At 39.6% G+C, this 27,857-nt stretch overlaps 1 protein-coding gene across 1 annotated transcript; it reads left to right on the forward strand.

Annotated features, from left to right (window-relative positions):
- Nucleotides 1-3,909: 3,909 nt before the first annotated feature.
- DDX21 (DExD-box helicase 21) lies at nt 3,910-27,741 on the forward strand. Its single transcript, XM_068547710.1, has 15 exons — nt 3,910-4,087; nt 5,999-6,448; nt 7,633-7,708; nt 8,823-9,001; nt 10,272-10,389; nt 12,729-12,914; nt 14,822-14,967; nt 15,688-15,837; nt 16,219-16,380; nt 18,280-18,399; nt 19,563-19,636; nt 21,375-21,534; nt 22,320-22,454; nt 24,636-24,680; nt 25,257-27,741. The coding sequence occupies exons 1-15, from the start codon at nt 4,001-4,003 to the stop codon at nt 25,524-25,526; spliced, it is 2,358 nt and encodes a 785-aa protein (XP_068403811.1). The 5' UTR covers nt 3,910-4,000; the 3' UTR covers nt 25,527-27,741.
- Nucleotides 27,742-27,857: the final 116 nt, after the last annotated feature.

The following is a 27,857-nucleotide window of genomic DNA, read 5'->3' on the forward strand; positions in this document are numbered from 1 at the left end:
AGGGCGTTTATGTGAAAGTCAAGGACTAATAATCAGGAAACTTTGAGGAAGAGAGGAGGACACCAGTGTACACTGAATGTGAGGGAATAAGCAACATATGTATGAGAAAGCTATATGGGAGTATTTTCCAGTAAGAGCCAGATTTCAGTTAAACCAAGGAGGGAAGAAGGACTCTCAGTGCTGGATTGAGAAAGGGGGAAGTTTTGATTATAGCCAATGGGATTCCAGATAGCTATGACTGGGAGGAGGGGATCTCAGTTGCCTCTGCATCTGAGTAAGTGTGAGCTCTGTATTTATACCCAAGATGGAATAGGGGCTCCATTCCTACTGAGGTGCTTGGTTCTTCAGCACCTACTGCAGGTGCTGTGTACCTTCGAGGTCCCAGGCACTATGTTTGGGATATAAAAGTGAATAAGGAGTGCTCAGTCTCTGCCCTTGAGAGCTCACAATCTAGTGAAATAGATAGACACATAAACCTAGGTCCATGGCAGTGACTAAGTGTGATGATTTGAGAGCTCTGAACAAGGAAGCCTAGCTCAGCCCAGGAATGGGGGTGGGAGTTCAGAGAAAGCTTTTGGGCCATGATGACTGAATGTGGATTAAGTGAGGTAAAAGAAACAGAAGTGGGAATGTGCATCCAGGCAAAGGCACAGAATAGCTAATAAAACACAGCCTATGTGTGGCGAACTGTAAGTAGCTCTTGTTGCCAGGATCTTAACTATGAGGAAAGCAGTGGTGAGAACACGACAAGTGTCATATCTTGTTTTTTTTTTTAAGTGTGATATCTTGGAAGGCTTCATAGGCCTTGTTTTGGACAGCCACTGAAGGGTTTCAGGGAGGACGGTGAAAAAGATAAGCATGTAGGTAAATGCCAGCAAGGGGGAGGATGGATTTAAGGGGTCCTCTTGCTAAAGGCTGGCTTCCCTATTAACAAGGAAAGGGGGACAGATCCTAAGAAGATAAAATACCTTTCCATGTCTTCTGAAAGAAGGAGGGGGCAGGGCAAATTCCTCACCAAATTCTCAGCTTTGGGCTGCATTCAGCCACTTATCTATACTCTGCTCCTTCTTCACAGAGCCCAGCAAATTCATGGCTCCACCTTTTGGCTATTCAGAGCCTTCTGTTTGGTACTCTGTACTCTAATGTTGTGGTCCCTTAATATCTACTTGAATTTGAATCTATTACCCTGATCTTCAGCTTTTGAACTTGTAAATAATATGTTTTATTCCCTTCAGCATTATAAATTTGAAAAATAAATTCACATTTAGGTGTGAATGTCTGAGAGCCTTCTCTCACATTATTTTTGTTTTGTATAATTTGGGAGTAGTGCTTAATAGTCATTTTAAAAAAACTATATTCCTTTTTTTTTAACAATTTTTAAAATTTTTATTTATTTATTTTTGGCTGCATTGGGTCTTTGTTGCTGCACGCGGGCTTTCTCTAGTTATGGTGAGCAGGGGCTACTCTTCGTTGTGGTGCGTGGGCTTCCTCATTGCGGTGGCTTCTCTTGTTGCGGAGCACAGGCTCTAGGCATGTGGGCTTCAGTAGTTGTGGCACGCGGGCTCAGTAGTTGTGGCTCGCGGGCTCTAGAGCGCAGGCTCAGTAGTTGTGGTGCATGGGCTTAGTTGCTCCACGGCATGTCAGATCTTCCGGGACCAGGGATTGAACCCATGTCCCCTGCATTGGCAGGCGGATTCTTAACCACTGCGCCACCGGGGAAGTCCCAAAACTATTATACCTTTTAAAAAATATTATAATAGTAATATATGTCCATTGTTGAAAATTTGAAAAAATAGAGAAGCAAATGGAAGAAAATTAAAACCACCTATAATACCTCTCTCAGAGATAATTACTGCTAACATTTTGTGGTATAGACTTTTGAATTCACTGTGTGTGTGCGTGTGTGTATACAAACTGAAATAGAAATTCTCCCAATTTTATGAAAACATTTTACATCATCTACATCAGAGGAAACTGGTCTGGCAGAATCAATATTCAAGAAGTACTTCCCGTTTCCTATCAAATGGATATAAGTCCCATATATTCTACTTGTTACTGAATTTTGTACTGATGATTAGATTAAATACAGTAATTTGGCCACCTTTGAGCCAGAAAGGGCCTTTTGCATGTTCCCTCTTAGAATTTTGGCCTTGTGCCTATGTGCAGGTATGTTACAAAGGAATTTATATACCTAATAAGCCTTGACGAAAATTTTCCATTTAGTAGCATTTTGGGCTTACTCTGTTGCTGAACATCTGTTGGTAATAAAAATGTCCATGCACTGTGTACAGCCGTATCATATACTGCAGTATCACATAATTTTGTGGTTTATCAACCAGACTGCAGGTTCCTAACTGCTTTCCTGCCTGGGCATACAACTAAAATTTATTTCAAAGGGTTTCTTCCTTATCCCATTACTAGTGGTAGGCTACTGTGTGCCAGGCATTGTCCAAAATCTTAAGGATACAAAGATAAAGAAATCAAAGCTCCTGGCTCAAGGATATCACAGTGTAAGTGAAAGCATCGTTGTATATTTACATAAATTTATCTTCTAAAAAATTGACACTGTGAAACACGAAAAATTTCCTTTAAACTGTCAGATTAAAAAATGTGCAGTAAAAACTAATCTTATGAAATACAGAAATAGAACTTCCAGCATTTTCCTTTGTCATAAAATGATTACATTTTGAATTGTCTTTCTGAAAACCTTGATGTACCTATGAGGTTTTTTTTTTCCCCATGGTTTTATTTTATTTTTTTATTGAAGTATAGTTGATTTACAATGTTGTGTTTAGGTTAGTGATTCAGTTATACATCTATATGTATTTTTTTTCAGATTCTTTTCTCTTATAGGTTATTACAAAGTGTTGAGTATAGTTCTCCCTATGAGTTTTAATAGCTCTTATTTATTGTGCTCTGTGTGCCAGGCAATGCTAAACCTTTTTCATTCATTATCTTACTTAATTTTGTCAACTGATGAAGTAGGTTTTCTTATCCCCATTATGCATGAGAAACACAGGTTCAGGTTAAGAAATACATTTGTGATGTGTCCAAAATCACAGAGCAAATGGTGCAGGTTTTCAAAGCCAGGCAAGATTTCAACCCATTTTTAAAACCGATTTTATAATGCACTGGCTCCCAATTCTTTGCCTCACTTGTTCTTCACAGAAAGTTTAGCGATATTGTCACACATCATTCAACGAACCACTTTCCCTCAACCGCTTGAATGAGTATATGTCCAAATTCTGCAGGACTAAGAGCCCCTGTATTTTCTAATAGAGGTCTACGTGGTTTGGGGATCCTTTCTACAGGTCCCAAGGCCGGCTTAGGTGCCTCTCCGTGCCTTCAAAACAACTGACACTCGTCCGTCTCCCACCAGCCCATAAAGCTTATTGAAGACAGGCTTCTGTGCTGAATCCTAACCTTGTTTCTCACACCTGACACGGTGAATGCTCAGGAGATGTGTGTTGAGTGCACGCATGAATGAATGACCAGACCCGCCCGACCTCTAGCTCTCACCCAGGCTTGTGAGTCTGGGTGTCTCCTTTCAAGTGTCGACGTCTCCCCAAGATGATCAAGAATACACATCTCGCGAGTCTGCGCGTGAAAGGACCTTACAAACGAGAGCAATCTAATATAAAGCACTGAAGAGGCGCTACTCAAAAGCAACTACAAATCTTCATTTATCAGGCCGGGGCCGGCGAGAATCTGGGCAGAGTGAGAACGAGAATAAAGCCAGCCTCTGGGTTTCCTACCCTTCTGTAGGTGCCTTCTAGTTCAGGCGCCTTACTCAGCTAATTCAGTGAGTCCAGCCACCTTGAGCAGCAGCGGCTGTGGAGCTACCACGTGCGCCCCCGCCTCTCGGCGGTTTCCGCTTCCGCAGGATGCGCTTTGCTACCGGAAGTGACGAAAGCTGGGTCGGCTAAAGAGAAAGCTGGGCATTCTCTTCCTCTCCACGCGGTAGCCGAGAGCGGTCGGTCTGTTCTGCTTGTCCTGAGTGATGCCGGGGAAACTTCTTAGTGAGGCGGATTTGGAGTCGGACACGGCCATGGCGAAAGTGGAGATGCCGCGAAAGCAAAATGAGAAGGTACCGCCGGGGGCCGAGGGAGTTGGGGCAAGACAGGACGGGGGGCCGGCCGCTAAGAGGAGGGGTCCGGGCTGGGGGCGCGTGGCGCGCCGCGCGGACCCGGCTCGTCCCGAGACCCGCGTGAGTTTCGGCCAAGGCGCGCCCGGGGGTGGTCGGTGCTCTCCGCGGCCGATGGGCGCGCTGCCCAGAGGTCTGGGCGGATCGGAACTGGAGAGCGGGCCGGGTGTCCCACGTGGTCCCTGAATCTGGGCGTCCGGCATCCGGTGCACAGAGTAGGACCGTCATGGTTAGGCCCCACGTTTTGGCCCAGACTCAGACCTACTGGCTTTCGACTAAACTGGCGAGACCATAAAGCCATCCGCACACGTGGGCGGCGTCCGCGGTGACTTTTTTTTTACCCTAGTAGTGGGAGTACAGTTTTATGGGAAGCGGCCCTTAGACGATAAAGTAGTTCAATTCCTCTTAAGGTTTATTGGTCGTATTTCCCGTGGAAATGTAGACAGGTTGTGGTGATAACTGCACACCATATTTTTTATATAGGCCGCCAGTGTGCGGTAGTCTTAAGTTACCTCGATAGCTGTCTGCCTCCTTGCTGTTACTTCCGTAGATAGAGACTTAACTTGTGACTGAGTCTGTGTTCTGAGATAAGGTCAGTGAGAACAAAGATTGTCCCTGAACTTGTGTTATACGGGACTTAGAATGTTCTTTCCTTGCTGTTTCTGGCAAAGAATATTTTGCTGTTGTAGGAAGCCGAGGTAGCACAGACTGACAGTCCCCACAGGTGGGGAGGAAGTGGTCTTGGTTTTACCTGCCTTGCATTAGTCAGCGTGTTCGGTTGTGAGATGCTGAAATTAGAAGGGACATGCCCAACATACTCCATTGTATTCCAAAGGAGACCACCGGGATTGGAAATCCACTCATTGGTGGAACCAAGGGATGAAAGAATTGAAGTCGTGGGATGGGGTGGACCAGATTGTTTTTCAGATGTCTGAAGGATGGGTCATATGGGAGAGATTATCGTTCATCCATGATTTTAAGAGCAGAGGCCAGGCCTGAAGTTTCATGGAGGCAGACTGTAATAGTGGCTCAATGTAATAGTCCCCATACTTCAGGAATTGGCCTGAGGCTCTGCCACAGAGGTCTTAACGGAGGGTAAAACACGTTTTCAGTAATATTAAGTTTTCAGAAATATGAAAAATTGGAGAGGGTCAGACATTTCAAGTAGGAGCCGTAATCTGGTTTGGTTTTGAGGTTTCACCCATTCAGTTTTCTTGTAACTTGTGCTCTTTGATTTTCCCTTTAAATTAGGTACACCATTTTTACACATGGGGTGATAGACTGTGGGTTTTTATAACTTTTTGGTTCATAACATGTCTTTATGTAAATTTATTTGCGTTTGTGAGATTAACAAGGCAGATATTATGAATTCCTGTCTTACTTGTAGAGGGGAATTCTAGCAGAGAAAGAAATCTGCTTAACACCATCTGTCTGTGGGTATACATGGTCTTATTACTCTACCAGAATTAAGTTAAATTGTTCTTGATCACTTCCTATAGTGTGTGTAGTTTACAATATGTTGGAGCATCCCGTGAGCCACTCCAAGTCCCATGTGAAAAATTGACTTTACAACTTGTTCGACCGCCATGAATTGAATAGTTACCAAGAAGCACGTTCTTTTCCAAGCTAATGAAGTTATTGATATATTCTTCTTTCCATATAGCCAAGAAATGGTATTAAAAAACATACCGTTTGATTTTTGCCTTACTGCAAGATGAAAGTACACATGTTGAAAAATGCCCCCAAATTGTATTCTTCATAATTATGTGATCTTGAATTAATGCAGAATCGATATATTATACAAGTGTATCAATGTTTTGTTCATTGTTTGTATTGTCTTTATTAATTTTTTAGAAAGGTAGAAAAGAGAAGCCAAAATCTAATAAGACTGAAGAGGCAGCAGAAGAAAAGGAAGAAACGATTTCCCCCAAAGCTAAAAAGGTTAAAAAGAAAGCAGGGCCTTCTGAGGCTGACATGAGTTCTCCTAAATCCAAAAAGACAAAAAAGAAAGAGGAGCCATCTCAAGATGACATTATATCTCCTAAAACCAAAAGGGCGAAAAAGTCAAAGGAGCCCTGTGAAAAGACAGTTGTTTCTCCTAAAACCAAAAAACTAATAAAAAATGAGGAGCCTTCTGAGGACGACTTGGGTGCGCCTAAGTCCAAGAAGATGAAGAAAGAAAAAGAAATGAATGGAGAAATTGGAGAGAAAAGCCCCAACCTGAAGAATGGATTCCCTCATTCTGGACCTGACTCCGACTCCAAGGACGCTGCCAGTGAAGAAAGTAACAGTGAGTTAGAGCAGGTAAAGTGGCATTTTAATATGTAGAATGTATCTTTCGATGTTGTTTCAGGTAAATAAGTACGTAATTATTAAACGAATTATTTAATAATGGGAGGAAATTTGATGTGTCAGCACTGCATTGAGCTGCAGGGTGAGACTTCATCTTAAAAACTGCAGTGTTAGAATGCCTCCTTTGCAACTGAGCAGATCTGTTTAAGTTTTGAGAAAGTCTTCTCTCCACACATGGTCTGCTTATTTGCAAGTCAGAAATCCAACAGGAGGGATATGGTTATGAAAATATGCTCCAGTTTCCGTCTTAGGGGTTTCACCTAATAAATCATGATTAAGTGGAACCACTGAAAAAGTGCTTGCTTGATTGCATAAGTCTTTTTGTATAGGCCATAAACTAACTTGAGTTGAATAAGATACTTAAATGTCCCTTTGGAAGCTATTACTGCTGTCTTTCAGAAACTCAGTCATCAAAGAAAAATCCTAAATCTAATAAATAATTTTCTCTTTGCTGTAGGTCATGATCAGCATTTAAAAATTTTTCCTGATTATAAAAAATATATACAGCTTTTTTAAAAATCAGATTACGATTGTACTATATGCAATATTGTAGTTTGCCTTTTCCTATCTTGCCTATATTTTTATATAGGCATTTTTCCCACTTTTAAATATTAAATATTTTAAATGGTTACATAATACATCATATAAATGTATAGAAATTCACTTAATTATTCCTCTGTTGAGCATTCAGATTGTTTGCAATCAAATAGTGCCAATGTGATCATTTTGTCATAAATATTTGTTCCTTATTTTCTATGGATGTATATATGAAAGATGTTGCTATGGGAAGGGGTTAATAACCTGTTCAACAGTGTATTGTTCGTTTGGAATGATTGTGGAAAAGTTCTTAGTCGAGACTGAATCTGCTTTCACTAGCTACACATGGTATATATGTGCTCTATGTATTTGCTACAAACTTTTTTTTTGTTAGGGTTTTACATATTACTCTGATCTGTTTCCTTTTCAAATCTTGATTTACCTACCAAAGTTTTTGTGTCTTTTTGGTTGATTTAGAAGAGATGTTTTAGAATTGATTTAGAAGAGATATTTTAGAATAGTTTTTCTCAAAAGGCTTTCTGTATTTAGCTTGTAGGGGTAAAGTTATTGATTTCTTTCTGTGGCCCTTTACTTGACAGGAGATAACTGTGGAGCAAAAAGAAGGAGCTTTCTCTAATTTTCCCATATCTGAAGAAACTATTAAACTTCTCAAAGGTAAGAACATTACCGTTCTTGGAAATATTGTATAATGTTAGAACATATTATTTGGAAGCACTCCACTGCTTTTTGTTGAAATGAACTGGGACATGTTCTTATTGGAGGATGATATATGCAACCATATAATGAAGTAGATCTGTATATTTGGTATAGGACTAAACTAGTGATGATGGCCTTTGCTGCCTCTCAGAGTGATTAAAATTTATTCAATACAATATGTATATTCAGAAGTGTAATGACTCATAGTGCTGGTGAAATTAAACAATTGATACCATGTTGGTATTTTTTTTTTTTTAATTCTTTTTTTTTTTTTAATTTGTTTTTTAAGATTTTTTTTGGCTGTGTTGGGTCTTCGTTGCTGCGCCTGGGCTTTCTCTAGTTGTGGCGAGCGGGGGCTACTCTTCATTGCGGTGCGTGGGCTTCTCATTGTCGTGGCTTCTCTTGCTGCGGAGCACGGGCTCTAGGCGCACAGGCTTCACTAGTTGTGGCACGTGGGTTCAGTAGTTGTGGCTTGCGGGCTCTAGAGCGCAGGCTCAGTAGTTGTGGCTCTCGGGCCTAGTTGCTCCGCGGCATGTGGGATCTTCCCAGGCCAGGGCTCGAACCCGTGTCTCCTGCATTGGCAGGCGGATTCTTAACCACTGTGCCACCAGGGAAGCCCGGTATTTTCTTTTTTACCTTCTTCCACTTCTTGAGGCATCTCTAGGTTAATGATACCAGCCTGACTCAGAACTCATCTTAGCATAGTGCCTGTGAACCAGGTAGGAAGTCACAGATGCTCAACTTAGGTGTTTTCTGAATCAGGTGTGGCAGTCAGACAACAAAGCACCTGATTTTCAGGCTTATACTGGCCTTTGGATGAGATTTTGTGACAAGGGGCTTAATCTCTTAAGATAATAAGTATTTACTATAATTTGGTGCTTTACAGTTTATTGATATCTTTTCTTCAAGCAGATTCTTGCCAGAATATATTTGAACTTGACTTTGTAGATGTGACCAGAATGTAGAATTCCATAATTCTGCAGGACCAGAAGCGCGGCTATGCTTTCATTCTCCAGTATGGCTGGGACGTTAAGAATTGCAGTGTCAGATAACATGCTTCATTTGTTCACAGCCCGTGGGGTGACCTTCCTGTTTCCTATACAAGCAAAGACATTTCACCACGTCTATAGTGGGAAGGACTTGATCGCACAGGCACGGACAGGAACTGGGAAGACATTCTCCTTTGCTATCCCTTTGGTTGAGAGACTTCAGGGAGAGCTGCAAGACCGGAAGAGAGGCCGTGCCCCTCAGGTAAATATCTTTAAGCCGTCCTTAGGGGTTCCAAATCTGCACAGGAAGAGTCATTGTTTGAGCATCGTTTACATACCCTATTGTTTTTTATTGGGTTCTCCTTAAGGCCTTTTTCTGGTATTTACTGGAGATCTTTATCTGACGGTAAACCAGGATAATTCTTTTAAGACTGTTGACCACAAACCTTATATATTTAAATATTGTAATCTGCCCCCATGGTTGTGATCACCTGTATTATTAATGCTCGCATGTTTCTTTCAGACTCTTAGATGTCCCTGGGGCTCACAGGTTTGGTCAGGTTTTGCCTAAAATGGAGAAAGCATTTTTAATAGAGATGTCTGAATAGGAGGGGTATCAGAGGTGAGGAGGCCATGTTGTCCTAATTAATAGATTTGTTTACTGTTGTGTTTATCTACAGTTACAACAGCAGTAAACAAACGAATTATTCTAGCACCTGGAATAGTGCCTGGCACATAGTGGATGTTCACTTCAGTAAATATCTGTTGGATGGATATACTAAGTTGTTCTTAAATCATATTTGTTTCATGTTGTTAGACTATTTGAGGATCTGTAGTGGTTGTGTGTTGCGTGTCCTGTTAACTGCTGTAGGATTCAAAGCCCCTCACCATGTTGGCCCTGCCTTACTCTTCTGACTTCCATTCTACTTCAGATTCACTGTAGTGCAGAGGTTCAGACTCTAGGTTTTGTAGCCTGGCTACCCGCATTTAAATCCAGGCTTGCCTTTTGGTTTTAGAGAGCTGTTGTATGTTATTGTAGGTATTATAATACAATTGTACAGTGCAGTTGTAGGTAACTTGTTGTGAGAATTAAATAAAAATAATGCATATTAAGCATTTAGTAGCTCCTGACACATAGTTAAAGCTCAAATATTAGCTGATATTATCATCAGCAGTATTACTCCTCGCTCAAGTTGTTCTTTTCTTGGAACGCTGTTCCTTAAGTACTAGCAGCTCCATGAAACTTATCCCAGTTCCTCCAGCTTGCTGTGTGCAACCATCCTAGAGCACCATAAATTTGAGTACCAATTTCTCTTTTGATTGGTAAGATCACAAGCTTTTCTAGTGGGTAGATTTGTCAGAAACCATATTATATTTACTATTCTCCCACACCACAGTATATTGCAACGCACGTAATAGATGTTTTGAAAATAATTATTAGGATGAGTTGAACCTCCTGGTGCATTCCAGATTTGTTAAGAAACAAATACTGCATAATACTTAGGATTCCATTATTAGTTTTTCCTTTTCAGGTACTGGTTCTTACACCCACAAGGGAGTTGGCAAGTCAAGTAAGCAGAGACTTCAGTGACGTCACAAAAAAGCTGGCAGTGGCTTGTTTTTATGGTGGAACTCCCTACGGAGGACAAAGTAAGTAAATCCACTGTGAGGGAAGGAAAATGCCATCTACTGTTGGATGCCCTGATTGGATTTCTTCTGACCTTGACATCTGGCTTTACCTACCTGATCTAGTCATTTATGGTGGTTTTCTTTTGTCATTATTGTTTAAAGATGGTCAAGTACATGGTCCTACATGATGATGTATCAAATCCTGTATGCGGTTCTTAGGACTTTTGTATTATTTATCTGCGTTTATCTAAAGGCTGCAATGGTACTTTACTGAGCCCAAGAGGACAGAGTCCAGGAACTAGAAAGTCAGAATTCAAGGTTATTCTTTTATCTGTCAAGGACCTTGGGTCTCTGCCTCTTTTTACTGTAGACAGGCTTTCTTTTCTCTGGTCCTGAGGGCCAAATCTTGTAGCACCTGCTGTACTATTCCATTACTTCCCAGTTCAAGACCTTGAAGCTTTATTTTGTAGATTAGATATGTAATTTGGGAAGGGATTTAAGCATTTAAAAGCCTTAGCATTGGACAGATGAATGGGTAAAGAAGATGTGGATATATACAATGGAATACTACTCAGCCATAAAAAAGAATGAATGCCGTTTGCAGCAACATGGATGCAACTAGAGATTATCATACTAAGTGAAGTAAGACAGACAAAGACAAATATCACATGATATCACTTATATATGGAATCTTAAAAAATGATACAAATGAACTTATTTACAAAACAGAAACAGACTCCCAGACAGAAAACAAACTTATGGTTTCCAAAGGGGAAAGGTAGGGGGGTGAATAAATCAGGAGGTTGGGATTAACATGTACACACTACTATATATAAAATAGATCATCAATAAGAACCTACTATATAGCACAGGGAACTCTACTCAATACTCTATAATAACCTATATGGAAAAAGAATCTGAAAAAGAATAGATATATGTATATGTATAACTGAATCACTTTGCTATACACCTGATACTAAAACAACATTGTAAATCAACTATACTCCAATATAAAATAAAAATTAAAAAATAATATGAAAAGATAAAAATAGAAGTCTTAATATTGGCACACAAGGCTTGTGATTATCTCTTTTCAGCTTTGGTGGAACTAACATAGGCTTTGGCATCAGAACGGCCTGGGTGTTAATCTAAACTCTGCTCACAGAGTAACTGATTTTTCAGTTCAAGTTGCTTGATTTTTTTGCACTTTAGTTTGTTCATGTATAAAATAGGCTTGCTAAACTCACCCTGCAGTGGTGTTGTGAGGATGAAACTGGGTAAGTAGAGTGCCTAGCAGTAGATCTCTTTTTTTTTATTATTATAAAAAACTTTTATTATAAAAAGTGTATATTATTTAAAAATTTAGCTCATGGTGTGTCAAAGTATTACTTGCTTTATTCTTGCCTTTTATTAAATCCAGTGTGTGGTGAATGGGCTATTTCCTTTTTATTCTTAGGTTTTATAATAATATGTTAAGTTACTATTCCATTTGTTCTTTCTGCTCTATATAATACATAGGTCTGGAAACAATAATTTCTTTTTAACTTTTAAACGATTTCATTTCTTTTTATGGTAAGGAGCGGTAATTAGGTTCCCTGATTTAAATTGTTCTAATTTATACTTAAATTGTAATCCTTATACAAACAAACTCTTTTTTTTTTCTTTTTTTGCTCACAGCTCACACACACACACACACACACACACACACACACACACACACTGTATATTATTTTTACAAGAGATAAATAAACTGACACCAAGCATTGTAAATGGATGACCACAACAAAAGCAACAATGATTGCAATTACCAAACACAAAACACACTCATACTATGTCATAATATTGACATTCAGTCCAGTAATCCTCCCTAGCAGTAGATTTCTTGACTGCAGTAGCAACCCAATAGAAAGTTGTATCATTACCATCTCATTCTAGTTATATTGAACTCCATTTTTCTGAACATCTCTGTACCTTCTTGGAATTTTTGCCCTTCTATCTTGTCATTCTCCCTATATCTGCTTACCTTATAGAAAGTTCCCATTTCTTTTAAGATTCTTATTTTCACTTTGTGAAATCTTGATACCTTCCTCCAGCAAAGGAAATCAATTCTTTCCTGGTGCTACCGTCCCCCACTGGTGCATTTTTCTGTTTTGTCATGTAATTCACTGGACTGTCACTTCTTACATGTTTCCCCAGTAGGTCAAGGAGTGCCTCGAGCGTCTTTATCTTCAGTAGTTAACATATTACCTTGTACTTGTAGTTAATAAATATTTTAGAATAAAAATATATCTAATTTGGTATCCCAGATTAATAAAAGGAATTAAAAATCCAACATATTTTATCATTGGTGTTCTTTATAGTTGAACGCATGCGGAATGGGATTGATATCCTGGTTGGGACACCAGGTCGTATCAAAGACCACCTGCAGAACGGCAAGCTAGATCTCACCAAACTTAAGCATGTTGTCCTGGATGAAGTTGACCAGATGTTGGACATGGGCTTTGCTGATCAAGTGGAAGAGATTTTATGTGTGGCATACAAGAAAGGTAAACTCCACATTCAAGAACTGGTATAAGGGATTGGAGGAAGGGTGGTGATTAACTATCTCCTGAAAGTTAAATGAAGCCTTAGGAAGTTGGCAGGTGGCTTATTTTATTCAGGAAAACTTAAATTAAAAAAAATTACCGGGACTTCCCTGGTGGTCCAGTGGTTAAGACTGCGCTTCCAATGCAGGGGACATGGGTTTGATCCCTGGTCAGGGAACTACGATCCCATATGCCGCTCAGCGCAGCCAAAAAAAAATTTTTTTTCCCATCAACTGCATATAATTACAATAGGGAAAATAAAAGAAACCAGGTTAGTATACTTTGCTTTTGGTTTATTTCTTCCTGATTTGTGCTATTGTGTCATGTGTGTGTGTTAACTGTAATCTTACTGTGCATATAAAACTCTGAACTGCTTGTGCCATGAATTAATCCATCTACATATTTTAAGTTTTACATAATATAAATCTGCTTGCAGACATCTTTATGTAGACAGCTTTCTTCAAACATCAGTATTTGGGGGCTTCCCTGGTGGTGCAGTGGTTAAGAATCCACCTGCCAATGCAGGGGACACGGATTCAAGCCCTGGCTCGGGAAGAGCCCATATGCTGTGGAGCAACTAAGCCCGTGCGCCACAACTACTGATCCTGCGCTCTAAAGCTCGCGTGCCACAACTGCTGAGCCCATGTGCCACAACTTCTGAAGCCCACGCACCTAGAGCCTATGTTCCGCAACAAGGGAAGCCACTGCAATGAGAAGCCGCGCAGCAGAGAAGAGTAGCCCCTGCTTGCTGCAACCAGAGGAAGCCCACACATAGCAACGAAGACCCAAAGCAGCCAAAAATAAAAATAAAAAATAAATTTATAAAAAAACAAAAAAAAAAATCAGTATTTGGCATCAGTTCTTAAGGATAGATTTCCAGAATTGAAATTACTGAATTGAAAGGTATAAATAGTTCATGTTTTTCAATATACTTTGTCAGCTTGCTCTCCAGAAGGGTTCTGTCAGTTACGCTGCCATTTGAAATATATGAAAATGCAATGGTATTCTAAGAGCAAACTAAAAAAAAAATTGGGGTTGGGGAGCTATTTTTAGTACCTGACCTCAAAGGATGAATAGACTAGAATTCTAACCTTAAAGTGTTGAGGAAATGCTAGGGAATATAGATGAGTATAAAATCTGTTCCAGTGTTTATTATAGATTATTTATTTAGTGATTTAAAGTGGTTACTGGGCTTGATTAATTGTTTTCCACTTAGTAGGTCTCATAAAGGACAGATTTCCCTCATGGTTCATATAGGCCAATGGTTAGAGAGCAAAACAACTTGAGAAAGTACTCTGGGTATTTCAAGGATCCTTTACATAAATTATTTAGGCAGCATTTCTTTGCCCATTGGGTACCTCCGTGTCTTGCTTTTTTTTTTTTTAATTTATTTATTTATTTTTGGCTGTGTTGGGTCTTTGTTGCTGTGTGTGGGCTTTCTCTAGTTATGGCGAGTGGGGGCTACTCTTCATTGTGGTGCACGGGCTTCTCATTGCAGTGGCTTCTCTTGTAGAGCACGGGCTCTAGGCACGCAGGCTTCAGTAGTCGTGACATGCGGGCTCAGTAGTTGTGGCTCGTGGGCTCTAGAGCACAGGCTCAGTAGTTGTGGCGCACGGGCTTAGTTGCTCCGCGGCATGTGGGATCTTCCCGGACCAGGGATCTGACCCATGTCCCCTGCATTGGCAGGCGGATTCTTAACCACTGCGCCACCAGGGAAGCCCGTGTCTTGCATTTTTGTGTCCTTGATGCCTCGCTTGGCCTCAAGTGTTTTCTGTAGAATGCTGATGGGCCCTGGAAGAATTGGGTGAGGTGAAATACTGTGTAGGCTTGTTTGACTTATTCATACTGACTTTTTTTTTCCTGCAAAGATTCAGAAGACAATCCCCAAACATTGCTTTTTTCTGCAACTTGCCCTCATTGGGTTTATAATGTTGCTAAGAAATACATGAAATCTACATATGAACAAGTGGACCTGATTGGTAAAAAGACCCAGAAAACGGCAATAACTGTAGAGGTAAATGATTCATTCAGTTGCTGGCATTAGTAATAAATTGTATATAATTTTTTTTACCTGTCGGATAGTATTAAGACTGGCAAGAACAAACTTCTTTTCCAAATGAATACTAAATCCATGTGAAAAGCCATGTGAAGTTATATTTCTGTTTGAGTTGTATATGGTGTCTGTGTTTTCTAAATTTCATCATCTGGTAGCCTGATTGCAGAATCTTTTGAAACCTTAATCTGTCTGAATTAGTAAGCAGAGTGACGACATTACATCTAGAGTTTATACACTAGAGGGCAGCAGAGAATCCTAGTGTTTATGTTGAAGCTGTTTTTATCTTAGGGTCTGGTACCTAGATGAATTCGTTGCACCCAAGGAATAGACCTGTACGGAAACTGACTACTGACTGCATTTTTAAGTGGATGAAAGGACAAAACACAGAGGCTTTTCTCCTGTCAGTTATTTGGTTTCCTGTAGCAATCTAGGGAATGGTATTTCTTTTCCTACATTACCTGTATTAGGTCAGAAAATGGATAAAGAAGCCAGATACTCTTTGGAGAAAGGGGAAGGGCTCTCTTCTTTAGTGGTTTAGTTTTTTCCTCTAAACAGTGGTGGCAGAACTTTGCTCTAGTCAGGCTTAAACAATTGCTTCTAGTATCATTAGGGTTGAGCAGGTGAGTTTAGATTCCAGCTAGGCTTTACTAAATAATCTTTTTTTCCTTCTTTCCTAAGCATCTGGCTGTCAAGTGCCACTGGACTCAAAGGGCAGCAGTTATTGGGGACGTGATCCGAGTGTACAGTGGTTACCAAGGGCGCACTATCATCTTCTGTGAAACCAAGAAAGAAGCCCAGGAGTTGTCACAGAATGTGTCCATAAGGCAGGTTGGTCCTTCCCCTCTCTTCCCTTTTAGGGAGAAAGCATCTTTCAATTAATAGAGTATACCTCTTAGCGCTCATCCGATCTGCCCATCTCATCTCACAGATGAAGAAAGGGTAGCTTAAACCCAACGTTACCCTGACAAAGTAGGTTTGATCACTCATATTTGGTGTTCTTTATCTTGTAAGTATAGTTGGATACAGTTGATTTCATGACCAAGGGTTGGAAATTTAAGCCTTGTCCATGTAAGGCACCTTTTCCCCTTTGTACTATTTTTAGCAGAAGTGTCACCAAAATATGAATGTCTTTATAGGCCTAATTGGTGATTTTAAAAGTACCTGTATTGTAGGATCTGGTATTCTTAAATGAGCTTATTTCTTTGGCAGGATGCCCAGTCATTACACGGAGACATTCCACAGAAGCAAAGGGAAATCACCCTGAAGGGTTTTAGAAATGGTGATTTTGGAGTTTTGGTTGCAACCAATGTTGCTGCACGTGGGTTAGACATCCCCGAGGTTGATCTGGTTGTACAGAGTTCTCCACCAAAGGTAAGTGTTTTACACTTAGATTTTACTTTGTTGTTTCTTTTGGGTGCTAAAACAAATTGGAAGTTATATCTCTTCCTTTCCCGTGATTAGTAATAGCTTTCTCTTGGGTGTTATGTTGCTAAGGGTGATTTTAAAATGAACCTCCTGGGGCTTTCCTGGTGGCACAGTGGTTGAAAGTCCGCCTGCCAATGCAGGAGACGGGTTCGAGCCCTGGTCCGGGAGGATCCCATGTGCCAGGAGCAACTGGGCCTGTGCGCCACAACTGCTGAGCCTGTGCTCTGGAGCCCATGAGCCATAACTGCTGAAGCCCACACGCCTGGAGCCCATGCTGTGCAACAAGAGAAGCCACAGCAGTAAGCCTGCACACCACAGTGAAGAGTAGCCCCCGCTCGCCGCAACTAGAGAAAAGCCCACGCAGCAACGAAGACCAATCGCAGCCAAAAATTGAATGAATAAATAAATAAAATAAAATAAAATAAATAAATAAAATGAACCTCCTCAGAGCTGACAGTTGAGGGGAAGTGCGGTGAGTGGCCGGAGGTTGGCAAGATAGTTTCCGGTCAGAGGGAGTCCTGAAAGGCTGCATGGGTGGGGGTAGTGCAATTTTGAACTGGACTTTGAAGATAGGTAAGACTTAGACGGGGTGGTGGTAGGGTAGATAAACTTGTGAGCTAGGGGACAGAGAAGGGAGAAAAGGCCTGTAGTTAACAGCCTCTGTAGTTAAGACTGCTTGGGTCTGTATATGATGGGAACTGCCCAAAGAGGGCCCTGAAGCATAGTTTATATGGTGTGGACAATGCTTCACTTACATATAAGTTAGTCTGACGGAACTTGTTCCCGTCACTTCAAGCGTGAATACCCCATTACCCCCAAATTTGGCAAATCCCTCAGGATTAACATTGTTCACAGTGATGGAAAAATACATTACTGCGAAGCCACTGTTTCTTGTAAAGGAAGTCCCGTACGTGTGTGCCATCAACTTGTTTAAATAGCCTGTATACCTGTGCTGTCCAGTATGGTGGCCACAGCCACATGGGGCTGTTCAGCACTTGAAAGGCAGCTCGTCTGAATTGACGTGTGTGCTGTAAGTATAAAATATACAGTGGAGTTTTAAAAATTTCAAACTTTATTATGCACAGTGGATTTTGAAGACTTACGGAAAAAGAACGTGTAATATTTCATTGATAACTTGTTCTGTAGAGGTAGCATACTGAAATGATAAACTTTTGGATATATTGGGTTAAATAATAATAAAATTTTTAAAACTTTTTAGTGTGATTATTAGAAAGTTGACTATTAAAATTACATATATGGTTCTGTTGGACAGCACTATTTAGATAATGCTTTTTGCAGATTTACCCACAGGATAGGGACCACTCTTCTAGAGGTTTTTAAAAATTTTTTATAGTTCTTTAATTAATTAATTTATATTTTTGGCTGCGTTGGGTCTTCGTTGCTGCACGCAGGCTTTTCTCTAGTTGTGGCGAGCGGGGGCTACTCTTCCTTGCGGTGCGCAGGCTGCTCATTGCGGTGGCTTCTCTTGTTGCGGAGCACGGGCTCTAGGCGTATGGGCTTCAGTAGTTGTGGCATGTGGGCTCAGTAGTTGTGACTCGTGGGCTCTAGAGTGCAGGCTCAGTAGTTGTGGCACATGGGCTTAGTTGCTCCACGGCATGTGGGATCTTCCTGGACCAGGGCTCGAACCCATGTCCCCTGCATTGGCAGGCGGATTCTTAACCACTGTGCCACCAGGAAGTCCCTACAGTTCTTTAATTTAAATTGAAGTGCTTGGGAGCCTCACCCAGCCGTGGTCTATAACCACCACACTTGCCTCTGCCTAGGCTACTCAGGTCTATGTCTCTCTTTGTTGTTCACTGTCACTGACGTATTTCACTTCAATAGGATGTGGAGTCCTACATTCATCGTTCTGGGCGAACAGGCAGAGCCGGAAGGACTGGGATTTGCATCTGCTTTTATCAGCACAAGGAAGAGTATCAGTTAGCCCAAGTGGAGCAGAAAGCGGTAAAACTGTTTTCTAAGCCTTCACTCAGCAAACGTTGAGTTTTAAAGTCAGTCTTTGGTCTCTTTATTCAGTTTTTATTAACTTGAAATTATTTTTATTTCTAGCACATGGCCATGACTGAAAGCTTGTTGTTAGATATGTGTTTTATATATTGTCCTATGATATACAGCCCATTTTAAATACTTTGCATTTGAAAGCAATGGTTTTGTCTTCATATTTATAATGACAAGAGGTCTTTTTTATGTTTGAGAGGCGGTTTTCAGACAGTTTTCAGATACACTGTGAACGCACCAGAAATACTTAAGTGTAGGTTTAGGGGGGTATAGAATTGCTTGAAAACCAAGAAGATGAGAATATGTTAAAAGGATAAATTTTTAAATGGGAAAGAAGACATTGATTTTCTTTACAGAAGAATTTTGTAAGGGAATTCTTATGCTGGTACTTCCTCTGGGAGGTGGAGCTTAATCTCCCCGCTTCACCGTCAGTGGACGGTACTTAGTGACTTGCTTACAAAGAGCGGAGTAGGGTCATGGGGGAGGACTTTCCAGGGCAGAAAGCAGGTGAACACTACCTGGCCAGGTGATCATAGTCAACATCAGGGATAAGCAGGTGCCCCTGATATGATGTAATGAAACCAGTCATCTTCCCCCCAAATCCATAACCGCAGTCTAAGGATGTAAAAAACTGATGTTCACAAATTGAGGGGCATTCTACAGAATACCTGACCAGCACACCTTAAAACCATCAAGGTCTTGAAAACCAAGGAAAGACAAATTACCACAGATTAGACTAAGAAGACATGTTGACTAAATGTAATGTGGTGTCCTGGGTCAAATATCAATAGGAAAAGGGTATTAGTGGAAAAACTAGTGAAATTCTAATGAACTCTGGAGTTCAGGTAATAGTAATGTAGCAATGTTGGTTTCTTAACTATGACAAATGTACCAAAGTAATAACAAAGTAATAGGTGCAGGTAGACAAGAACTCTGTGCTATCTTTGCAACTTTTCTATAAATTTAAAACCTTTCTAAGATAAAAAGTTTATCTTTTAAGTATGTAACAAATATGTTTGGTAAATATTAAAAAATTGGGGGAATACTAATCTCAATGGAAACAATTGATGGCCTCGTTGTATGTTAAGTTATGGTTCATTTTCTTATAGGGAATTAAATTTAAGCGAATAGGTGTTCCTTCTGCAACAGAGATAATAAAAGCTTCTAGCAAAGATGCCATCAGGTATGTTCCCTACCACTGCTATGGTCTGTTTTAGTGCTTGGTCTATTTATTACATGTTTTTGTGCAATAATGAGATTTAGCCTTTTAAAATTTGTTTTATTTATTCATTGTTTTAAAAATTGATAACCTGCTTGTTAAAAAAATAGGCTGTGCTTAGAAAACAAAAACTCTTGTTTCTACTCATTCCTACCCAATCCTGTTCACCAGAGGAAACCACTATTAATAGTTTGGTTTGTCTTGGGCATTCTAAGTAACTGTACCTTACATATCGTGTAGGAAAAAGTTATGGTAAGTGTCTAGATGGTGAGGATTAGATTAAGAGTGTCATTGGAGGTGCTACTGGCATGGGGGCAAGAAAATTATTTTGTGCAATTGTCCTACAAGTTGAAGAATATTTAATTATTTTATTTTTTATTGAACTATAGTTGATTTACAATATTGTATTAGTTTCGGGTATATAGCAAAGTGATTCAGTTTTGTGTGTGTGTGTGTATAATTTTGCAGATTTCTTTTCCATTACAGGTTATTACAAGACATTGAACATAGTTCCCCGTGCCATATAGCAAATCTTTGTTGTTTATTTTATGTATAGTAGTATGTATCTGTTAATTCCATACTCCTAGTTTAGTCTTTCTACCCCTCACTCCCCACCCCCAGCCTTCACCTTTGGTAACCATGTTTGTTTTCTATGTCTGTGAGTCTATTTCTGTTTTGTAAATAGGTTCATTTGCATTACTTTTTAGATTCCACATATAAGTGATATATGATATTTGTCTTTGTGTGGCTTAATTTGTATGATAATCTCTGGGTCTGTTCACGTTGCTGCAAATGGCAATATTTCATTCTTTTTTATGGCTGAGTGAAATTCCATTTATGTATGTACCACATCTTTATCCAGTCATCTGTTGCTGGACACTTAGCTTGTTTCCATGTCTTGGCTATTGTGAATAGTGCTGCTATGAACATTAGGGTGCATGTATCTTTTTGAATTAGAGTTTTCTCCAGATATATGCCCAGCAGTGGGAACTATCATATGGTACTTCTATTTTTAGTTTTTTAAGGAACCTTTGTACTGTTTTCCACAGTGGCTGTACCAATTTACATTCCCACGAACAGTGTAGGAGGGTTCTCTTTTCTCCACACCCTCTCCAGCATTTATTGTTTATAGACTTTTTGATGATGGCCCTTCTGACCACTGTGAGGTGATACCTCATTGTAGTTTTGATTTGCATTTCTCTAGTAATTGGCAGTGTTGAGCATTTGTTCATGTGCCTGTTGGCCATGCATATGCCTTCTGTGGAGAAGTGTCTATTTAGGTCTTCTGCCCATTTTTTTGATTTGCAAGGATATTTAGCTGTTTAGCATCCCTGGTTGTGCAGTGTATTCCTGGGAGGTGAGTGACGTTGGTATTACGAAAACCAAAAAGGTTCCGACTGTTTTCCAAATGTTTCCAGGTGGTGAGCTACATCCCCTGCTTCAGAACCAGAGTCTGAGCAACATTTTTAGAGTGCTTTCCACAATTACTATTATAAATATGTGAGATGCTTATTTAAAAAATAGACAGGGAGGGTTCATGATCAAAAGAAATGCTAAGTATTATACACTGCATCAAAATGATGTTAGACATATGCAAGATTTGGTTTCAAAGATATTGATTTATCTTGAGATGATGTTGTCTTGAAAATGAAATCTGTCCACTTCTGTCGTTTCTCCTAATAAATATATTCTCAAACCACAGGCTTTTGGATTCTGTGCCTCCCACTGCGATTGGTCACTTCAAGCAGTCAGCTGAGAAGCTGATCGAGGAGAAGGGAGCCGTGGAAGCCCTGGCAGCAGCCCTGGCCCATATTTCAGGTGCCACGTCAGTCGACCAGCGCTCCTTGATCAACTCAGATGTGGTAAGGGTCCCTGTCAAATTCCTGACACTTTATAATTTAGAGTTTGAGCAGGATTCAAAAGTGTTCCATTGAAACTTCCCAGTTGTTTTAACTTTTTCATGAAGGTTGAGATATATACATAAAAACACAAATCCGTAGGGACAGAAAGTAGATTAGTGGTTGCAGTTGCAGTGTCTCCTTAGAGGAGGGAATGGCAGTGACTGCTAACGGGGATGTGGGTTTTTGTGTTTGGGGGGGTGTGGATAGTGACATGTTCTGGAATTTAAGATAGTGGTGATGATTGCAAATCTTGTGAATATACTAAAAACCCCTGAATCGTATACATTAAAATGGCAAATTTTATGGTATGTGAATTATATGTCAAGTTTTTTCATCCTAAAAAAACCCAATCATGTGGACACCTAAGTTCATATGATACATTTAGCCAGCATACCTAGAAACTTAAGAAGGTGGTGCTTTTCTTTTTTAAGTTGAAATTTTTGAGATAATTGTAGGTTCATATGCAGTTTTAAGAGTTAATACAGAGAGATTCCTTGTACACTTTGCCGGTTTCCCCCAGTGGTGACATTTTGCAGACGTGTACTATCACAGTCTGGATACCAACACTAGCACAGTCCACCAGTCTTACTCAGAGTACCCCAGTTTTACTTGTACTAAAATGGTGGGGTGGGAGGGGTATGCTTTTAGGAAGAGCTTTCCCATAAATATTTCAGAAACATGAGGACAAGTGCTTATCACTTATGTTTGTTTCTGAGACTTTAATTTTGTTCCCCTTTCTTCCATAGGGCTTTGTGACCATGATCTTGCAGTGCTCAATTGAAATGCCAAATATTAGTTATGCTTGGAAAGAACTTAAAGAGCAACTGGGTGAGGGTATTGATTCCAAAGTGAAGGGAATGGTCTTTCTCAAAGGAAAGCAGGTAAGGCTGGGGCTTCTTTTGTGACCTCGCCTTGGTTCATTAGCTTCATGCTGGCAATAAAACACTGTACGGTAGCTTCTCCCTGTTCTATGGGGATGCTGCACGTTTTCACTCTATATATAGTCTTCTCTGGGCATTGTCATCCATGACCCTCAGTTGCCGCTTAGTCATTGACCGCTACCCTCTGTGTAGCTGTAACCTGAACCATCTGCATGAAGTGCCAGACATGAAGATCCAGCTGCTTCCCTGACATCTCCACCCAGATCGGGATTATTAAGCACCTTAATACAAACTTATTCAAAATTTAAAATCTTGCCTTCCAAACCTGGTGTTCTTTCTTCTGACTCCTGCTCTCAGTTAATGGCATAGACTAGCACAGAAATTCTCAAAACATTTTGGTCTTAGGACCTCTTTACATTCTTAACAAATGTTGGGGACGCCAAAAAGCTTTTGTTTAGATGGGTTATATCTATTGATATTTAGAGTATTAGAAATTAAGACTGAAATTCTAATAAAGCGTAAGAATATCATTTTCTGTTAGTCATCAGAGCAATATCACGTGTAATGTAGTGTCTGGTAAACTCCTCTCTACCCTTAAAGAGAGTGAAAAGGACAGAACATTTTAGTATTATAAAAATATTTTTGACTTTGTGGAACCCTCCCTCCCAAAAAAAATCTCATGGTTCCAGGGGTGCATGGACTATACTTGGAGAACTACTGGCTTGTGAACCATATCAGGTTTATCTTCAGCTCATTGCTTGTCTGACCATGTTGTTTACCTCCTTAAGCAACTCCACATAATCTATGGGATAAAGTCCCAACTTTCACATGGAGCTGGCTTCTGTCCTCCTGACCAACTTCATCTCTGTCTCCTCACCACCAGTGCCCTCCACTCCCAACAATGCCCAAGTACATCTTGCTTTCTTTCATCCTTATGCTCAATCCACTGTTTCTATAGTATTTCTTATCTCCATGGTATCCTTTATGAATTGGTCTTAAGTCTTTTTTTTTTTTTTAACATCTTTATTGGAGTATTATTACTTTACAATGGTGTGTTAGTTTCTGCTTTATAACAAAGTGAATCAGTTATACATATGGTCTTAAGTCTTTTTGAAGCTTCCCCTGGCCTAATGGCAGAGTTGGGGGCACCTCTACATCTACTTCACAGTTCTTAAGGCATAGCTTTATTCATGTAAGTTTTGCCTTGCTGTGCTTGCTTACTGACTGACAGCCTCAGGAACACTGTGGCTGAGTCAAGGGCCAAAACTGTTTTCTAGACGTCTCTGTACTGCAATGAGTGCCTGGTATTGAGTACTTAGTAAATATGTGAATGAAGATTCCCACGAATGGCATCAGTACCTGATGCTACCTGTGGTTATAATTGGGTAAATTGTTGGGTGGAAGGGATGTTCCTCAAAATGTAATTAAAGACAGCCAGGGGAGAGGAGTGCCTGTGTCAGTTGCTGGGGGAGTTTGATTATTTTGTGGACGCCAAGAAACAGGAGGATTTTTTTTTTTTTTTTTGTCTGCACCCCGCAACTTGCAGGATCTTAGTTCCCCGACCAGATATTGAGGACTTTATTGGAGATGATGGCACTGCTTGTTATCGAAGCTAGTGTCCTGTAAAGTATTTAATTTTTAAACTCTTTTCATAGGAGGCTGAATTATAAACATAGAAAACAATATAAGATCATTTATTTTTCTGCTTTTAGTTAGGTCATCCTTACTAGTTCAGTCTTTCTGATGGAAGGCAGTGTATTTTAATGTTTTTAGACCATAGGTTTTATTTAAGAGCCATACTGACCAGACTTTTAAAAGCTGCTCTTACCAGCTGTGGGGCCTTAGACAAGTGAGTTAGCCTCTCCAAGCCTCTGTTTCCTCAGCTATAAAATGTAGCTAATAGCTCCATGAGGATTAGCACAGTGTGAAAGCCAAGAATGATCTCTAGTCAGTTCTAAGTAGTTTTGAGTCCTTTTTTTTAATATCCCTGGCTTTTCATTATTGTGCTTTGGGGAGGTATTATGTGTTGGGGCTTGGTCTAAACTTTATCTAAAATGGATACCTGGTTTGTTTGGGTTGTTTTTTTTTTACATAATACCTGGTCTTTTGGAGTATCATTTAAGGTGCATTTTATAATTCTTGTCAAAGTGTGGATTAACTGGCATGTGTTTTGATTTCTAGGGTGTTTGCTTTGATATCCCTACTGCATCAGTAACAGAAGTACAGGTATTCTTTTCTCTTAGATTTTGAAGTTAACATATCTAAACAGTAAAATATTTATTATTTAAAATGTAGAATAATAGAAAGGGAAACAATAGCTCTAGTCCCTTTACTAAAAATAATTAAGAATTATATTTTAGTATTTTTTTTCTCCTACCCTATTTATACTAATATTTTTCTTATTCAGCCTGCCTGTTTTCCTTTTTTCCTTTCTACAGCATTGTGAACAATATCCAGCTTTTTTCACAAACCCCGTGTATGTTACATGGGGTTTATATAGACATTTTTAATTGCTATATCTTTATTCTGTACTGCTGTGAGAAATGCGTTTGCAAGTGGTATATTTATATGTTTTACTACCTGACAGCTGTGGATACCCTGTAGTAATTGAATTGAATAAATGATGAGGGTATGTCTCATAGTGAAACTTATTTTATTTTTGACCAGTGATCTTTTAAGCCCTTAGGTTATCAGTCAAGTTTTTCTTTAGAAAAAAGGAAAAAATGTTATCTTTCTCACGCCTTTTTAAACCGAATTCAGTAAAAATCAAAGCAGGTAAAAATGAAACCATCTCTCAAACAGGAAAAATGGCATGATTCACGGCGCTGGCAGCTTTCTGTGGCCACAGAGCAACCAGAGCTAGAAGGACCGCGGGAAGGATATCGAAGCTTCAGGGGACAGCGGGAAGGAAACAGAAGCTTCAGGGGACAGCGGGAAGGCAATCGAGGTCTCAGGGGACAGCGGGAAAGAAATAGAAGCTTCAGAGGACAGCGATCAGGAGGTGGCAACAAAAGTAACAGATTCCAAAACAAAGGCCAGAAGCGGAGTTTTAGTAAAGCATTCGGACAGTAATTTGAAGTAGGGGATTTATGTGGCAAAAACAGAACTGTGTTTGGCAACAGGAAACTGAACATTATTTTTCATACAAAGTTAAAAGCACATTGTATTTCCTTCCTGACCACTTGCCCAGTCCCCATCTCTTCCAGAGAGACAAGCTTCATCTAAATTATTTCGTCTGATCATTGTCATTTATAACTTTGTTGCTAGTTCTGTATGGGGTATTCCTTTGGAAAAGGTGTGTGAATTCATTACATAATTCTAATGCAGTGTCTATAGATTATAAGATAAAATCAAGCATGTATCTGCTGATACTTGTGAAGTTGACCTGTCTTTATACTTAGAGGTGTCTCTTAATAGTGTCCTTCCTAAATACCATGGGGAACGCAGCAGTTTCTGGAGAAGCACTTTGAGCACTCAAGGCTTTGTTCTGTAATTGGTATTCCTCAGCCACTTGCCTAACATTTACTCCTATGGTCCTATAATGTATCTTCTGAGAATTAACACTGAGCAATGTTTTGAAGCAAGATTCAAACTCAGCTGGGATGTAACACAGTTTATGCCAGCATATGCTCTAGATTTGGAGGTGGTGATACATTTGATAGGAGATAGTATATAGATTAGCCATTGTTATGTGCATTTTGATACATTATTAGCTTCTCAATATAAGGTGATTCATGCTTCAGTGAATTCTTCACAGATTTTTAAAAAATATATATGTACATATAGAAGTATTTTACTAGAAAGCAAGTATCCTTAAGGAATTCCAAGTGTATAGCATGGCCCAGTAACTTTCTTCATAAGTGAGGAGACGGGATAAATGGTGCTTGATGATAACATACTCCACTTCCTGTTGGAAGATTAACATTGTTTACCAAGGAGGAACTAAAGGAGTAGGGGGCAGAGATTTGCATGGCTGAAGAGTCAAAAAAATCCCACTGAAAATATATTCCACATGCAAGAAGGAAACATGTATTGAAAGCAAAGAAAAGAACAAGTGAAGGTGTGGGATAAAGCATTCTTTTAATGGTGAAAACTTAATGGGTCATTAATGTTTCTAGAGTTCAACTTCTAACGGGCAAGCTGGGAATTTTAGGTAGAATGATCCAATTTAGTTTGTCAAGGCCTAGTTCCTATAGCCACGTATAGGATCTCTTTCTTTTTATTAGACTGCTACTCTGTTGATAGATTGCAGCTACCTAGAGACTTCCTTTTAAGACAAACTCTATATGGTTATTTTTAAGTTGTTACTTTGAGGGAACTGAAGAACTTAATATAGCCCCTGGCCAGATATTGCTCTGAGGTCTCGAGTATTATTTCTCTGGGAAACCTTGTGCAGGAGCTTAGAGTAACATTGTCTTCTTGCCTTAATCCCTAGAAGTTCTGTATTGGGAATCTCAGGAAATAAACTATGACAGGAGGAGTTCAAATACATGGCCTGTCTTGTTTTCATTTAATTATTTTGAACAACTGAAATCTTTCTAGGCACTGGTTTCTCTGGCTGGGTCTTTATATCCAACTGCTTCTTAGTCACCTTTGCAGTAAGGGGCTTAGGTAGCCAACTCACCTCCTTGATTCTTGAGGCAGCATCCTCTTTCTATTTGGACTTCATTCTGTCCTTGCATCCTGACTGGATGTTTCTCTGTTCTCAAATTCTCTTGGCTTTTATTCCTTGATCCACTTGACAATTTTATCGCTTGACCTCCTCGTGGTTTCCCATCAAGCCAGAGGGAGTCAAGGAGAGGTAGGTATTTGAGGACCAACAACTCGTGCCTTGTGGATCATGTTTTATTAGATTCTGGTTTGGCTGAGATACTGAGCATACTTAAATAACAACCAAAACATTTAAGTTTGGGTAAGAATGGGTTACTTTATCAAGTAGATTAAAAGGACAGTATACCTGTCCTTTAGGAAGAAATAATCAGGCATAAATCAAGAGTAAGGGGGAAGATTAATGGGAATTTCACTTTACACAACTTAGGACAACATGGCTGTTTTAGTAAATGAAGCTAAAGTTTCTCCTGGATCCCAGAATTCAAACCATATTTATAAATGTATAATAATTCAGCTACTGTACGGTTTAAATGGGCTTGTTGTGTTAGCCTGGGAAATGTTAGCATTTTTACTATTTTCTACAGAGAAAATATTTTCCAATTTATGTATCAAACAATTCAATGAACTTTTAAAATACCAATTTTTATGCTGGAACTATCTGTGCAGCAGTTTCTTTACAGTTATACATAAAGTGTTTTACTGTAAAATTGAGTTTATGTATAAAAATACAGCTTTATGCCATAATAAAGTTAGTATTTACTATTTATGTTTTTGGTGACTTTTTCCCTAAAA

Source organism: Eschrichtius robustus, chromosome 7 (assembly GCF_028021215.1).
Source record: "Eschrichtius robustus isolate mEscRob2 chromosome 7, mEscRob2.pri, whole genome shotgun sequence".
NCBI lineage: Eukaryota > Metazoa > Chordata > Mammalia > Artiodactyla > Eschrichtiidae > Eschrichtius > Eschrichtius robustus.

Bases quoted from the DNA above. Each gene is read 5' to 3' on its own strand.
- DDX21 (XM_068547710.1), top strand. From the start codon at position 4,001: ATGCCGGGGAAACTTCTTAGTGAGGCGGATTTGGAGTCGGACACGGCC. The intron at 15,838-16,218 runs GTTGGTCCTTCC...TTTCTTTGGCAG, and splicing joins AGAATGTGTCCATAAGGCAG to GATGCCCAGTCATTACACGG. The intron at 21,535-22,319 runs GTAAGGGTCCCT...TTTCTTCCATAG, and splicing joins CCTTGATCAACTCAGATGTG to GGCTTTGTGACCATGATCTT.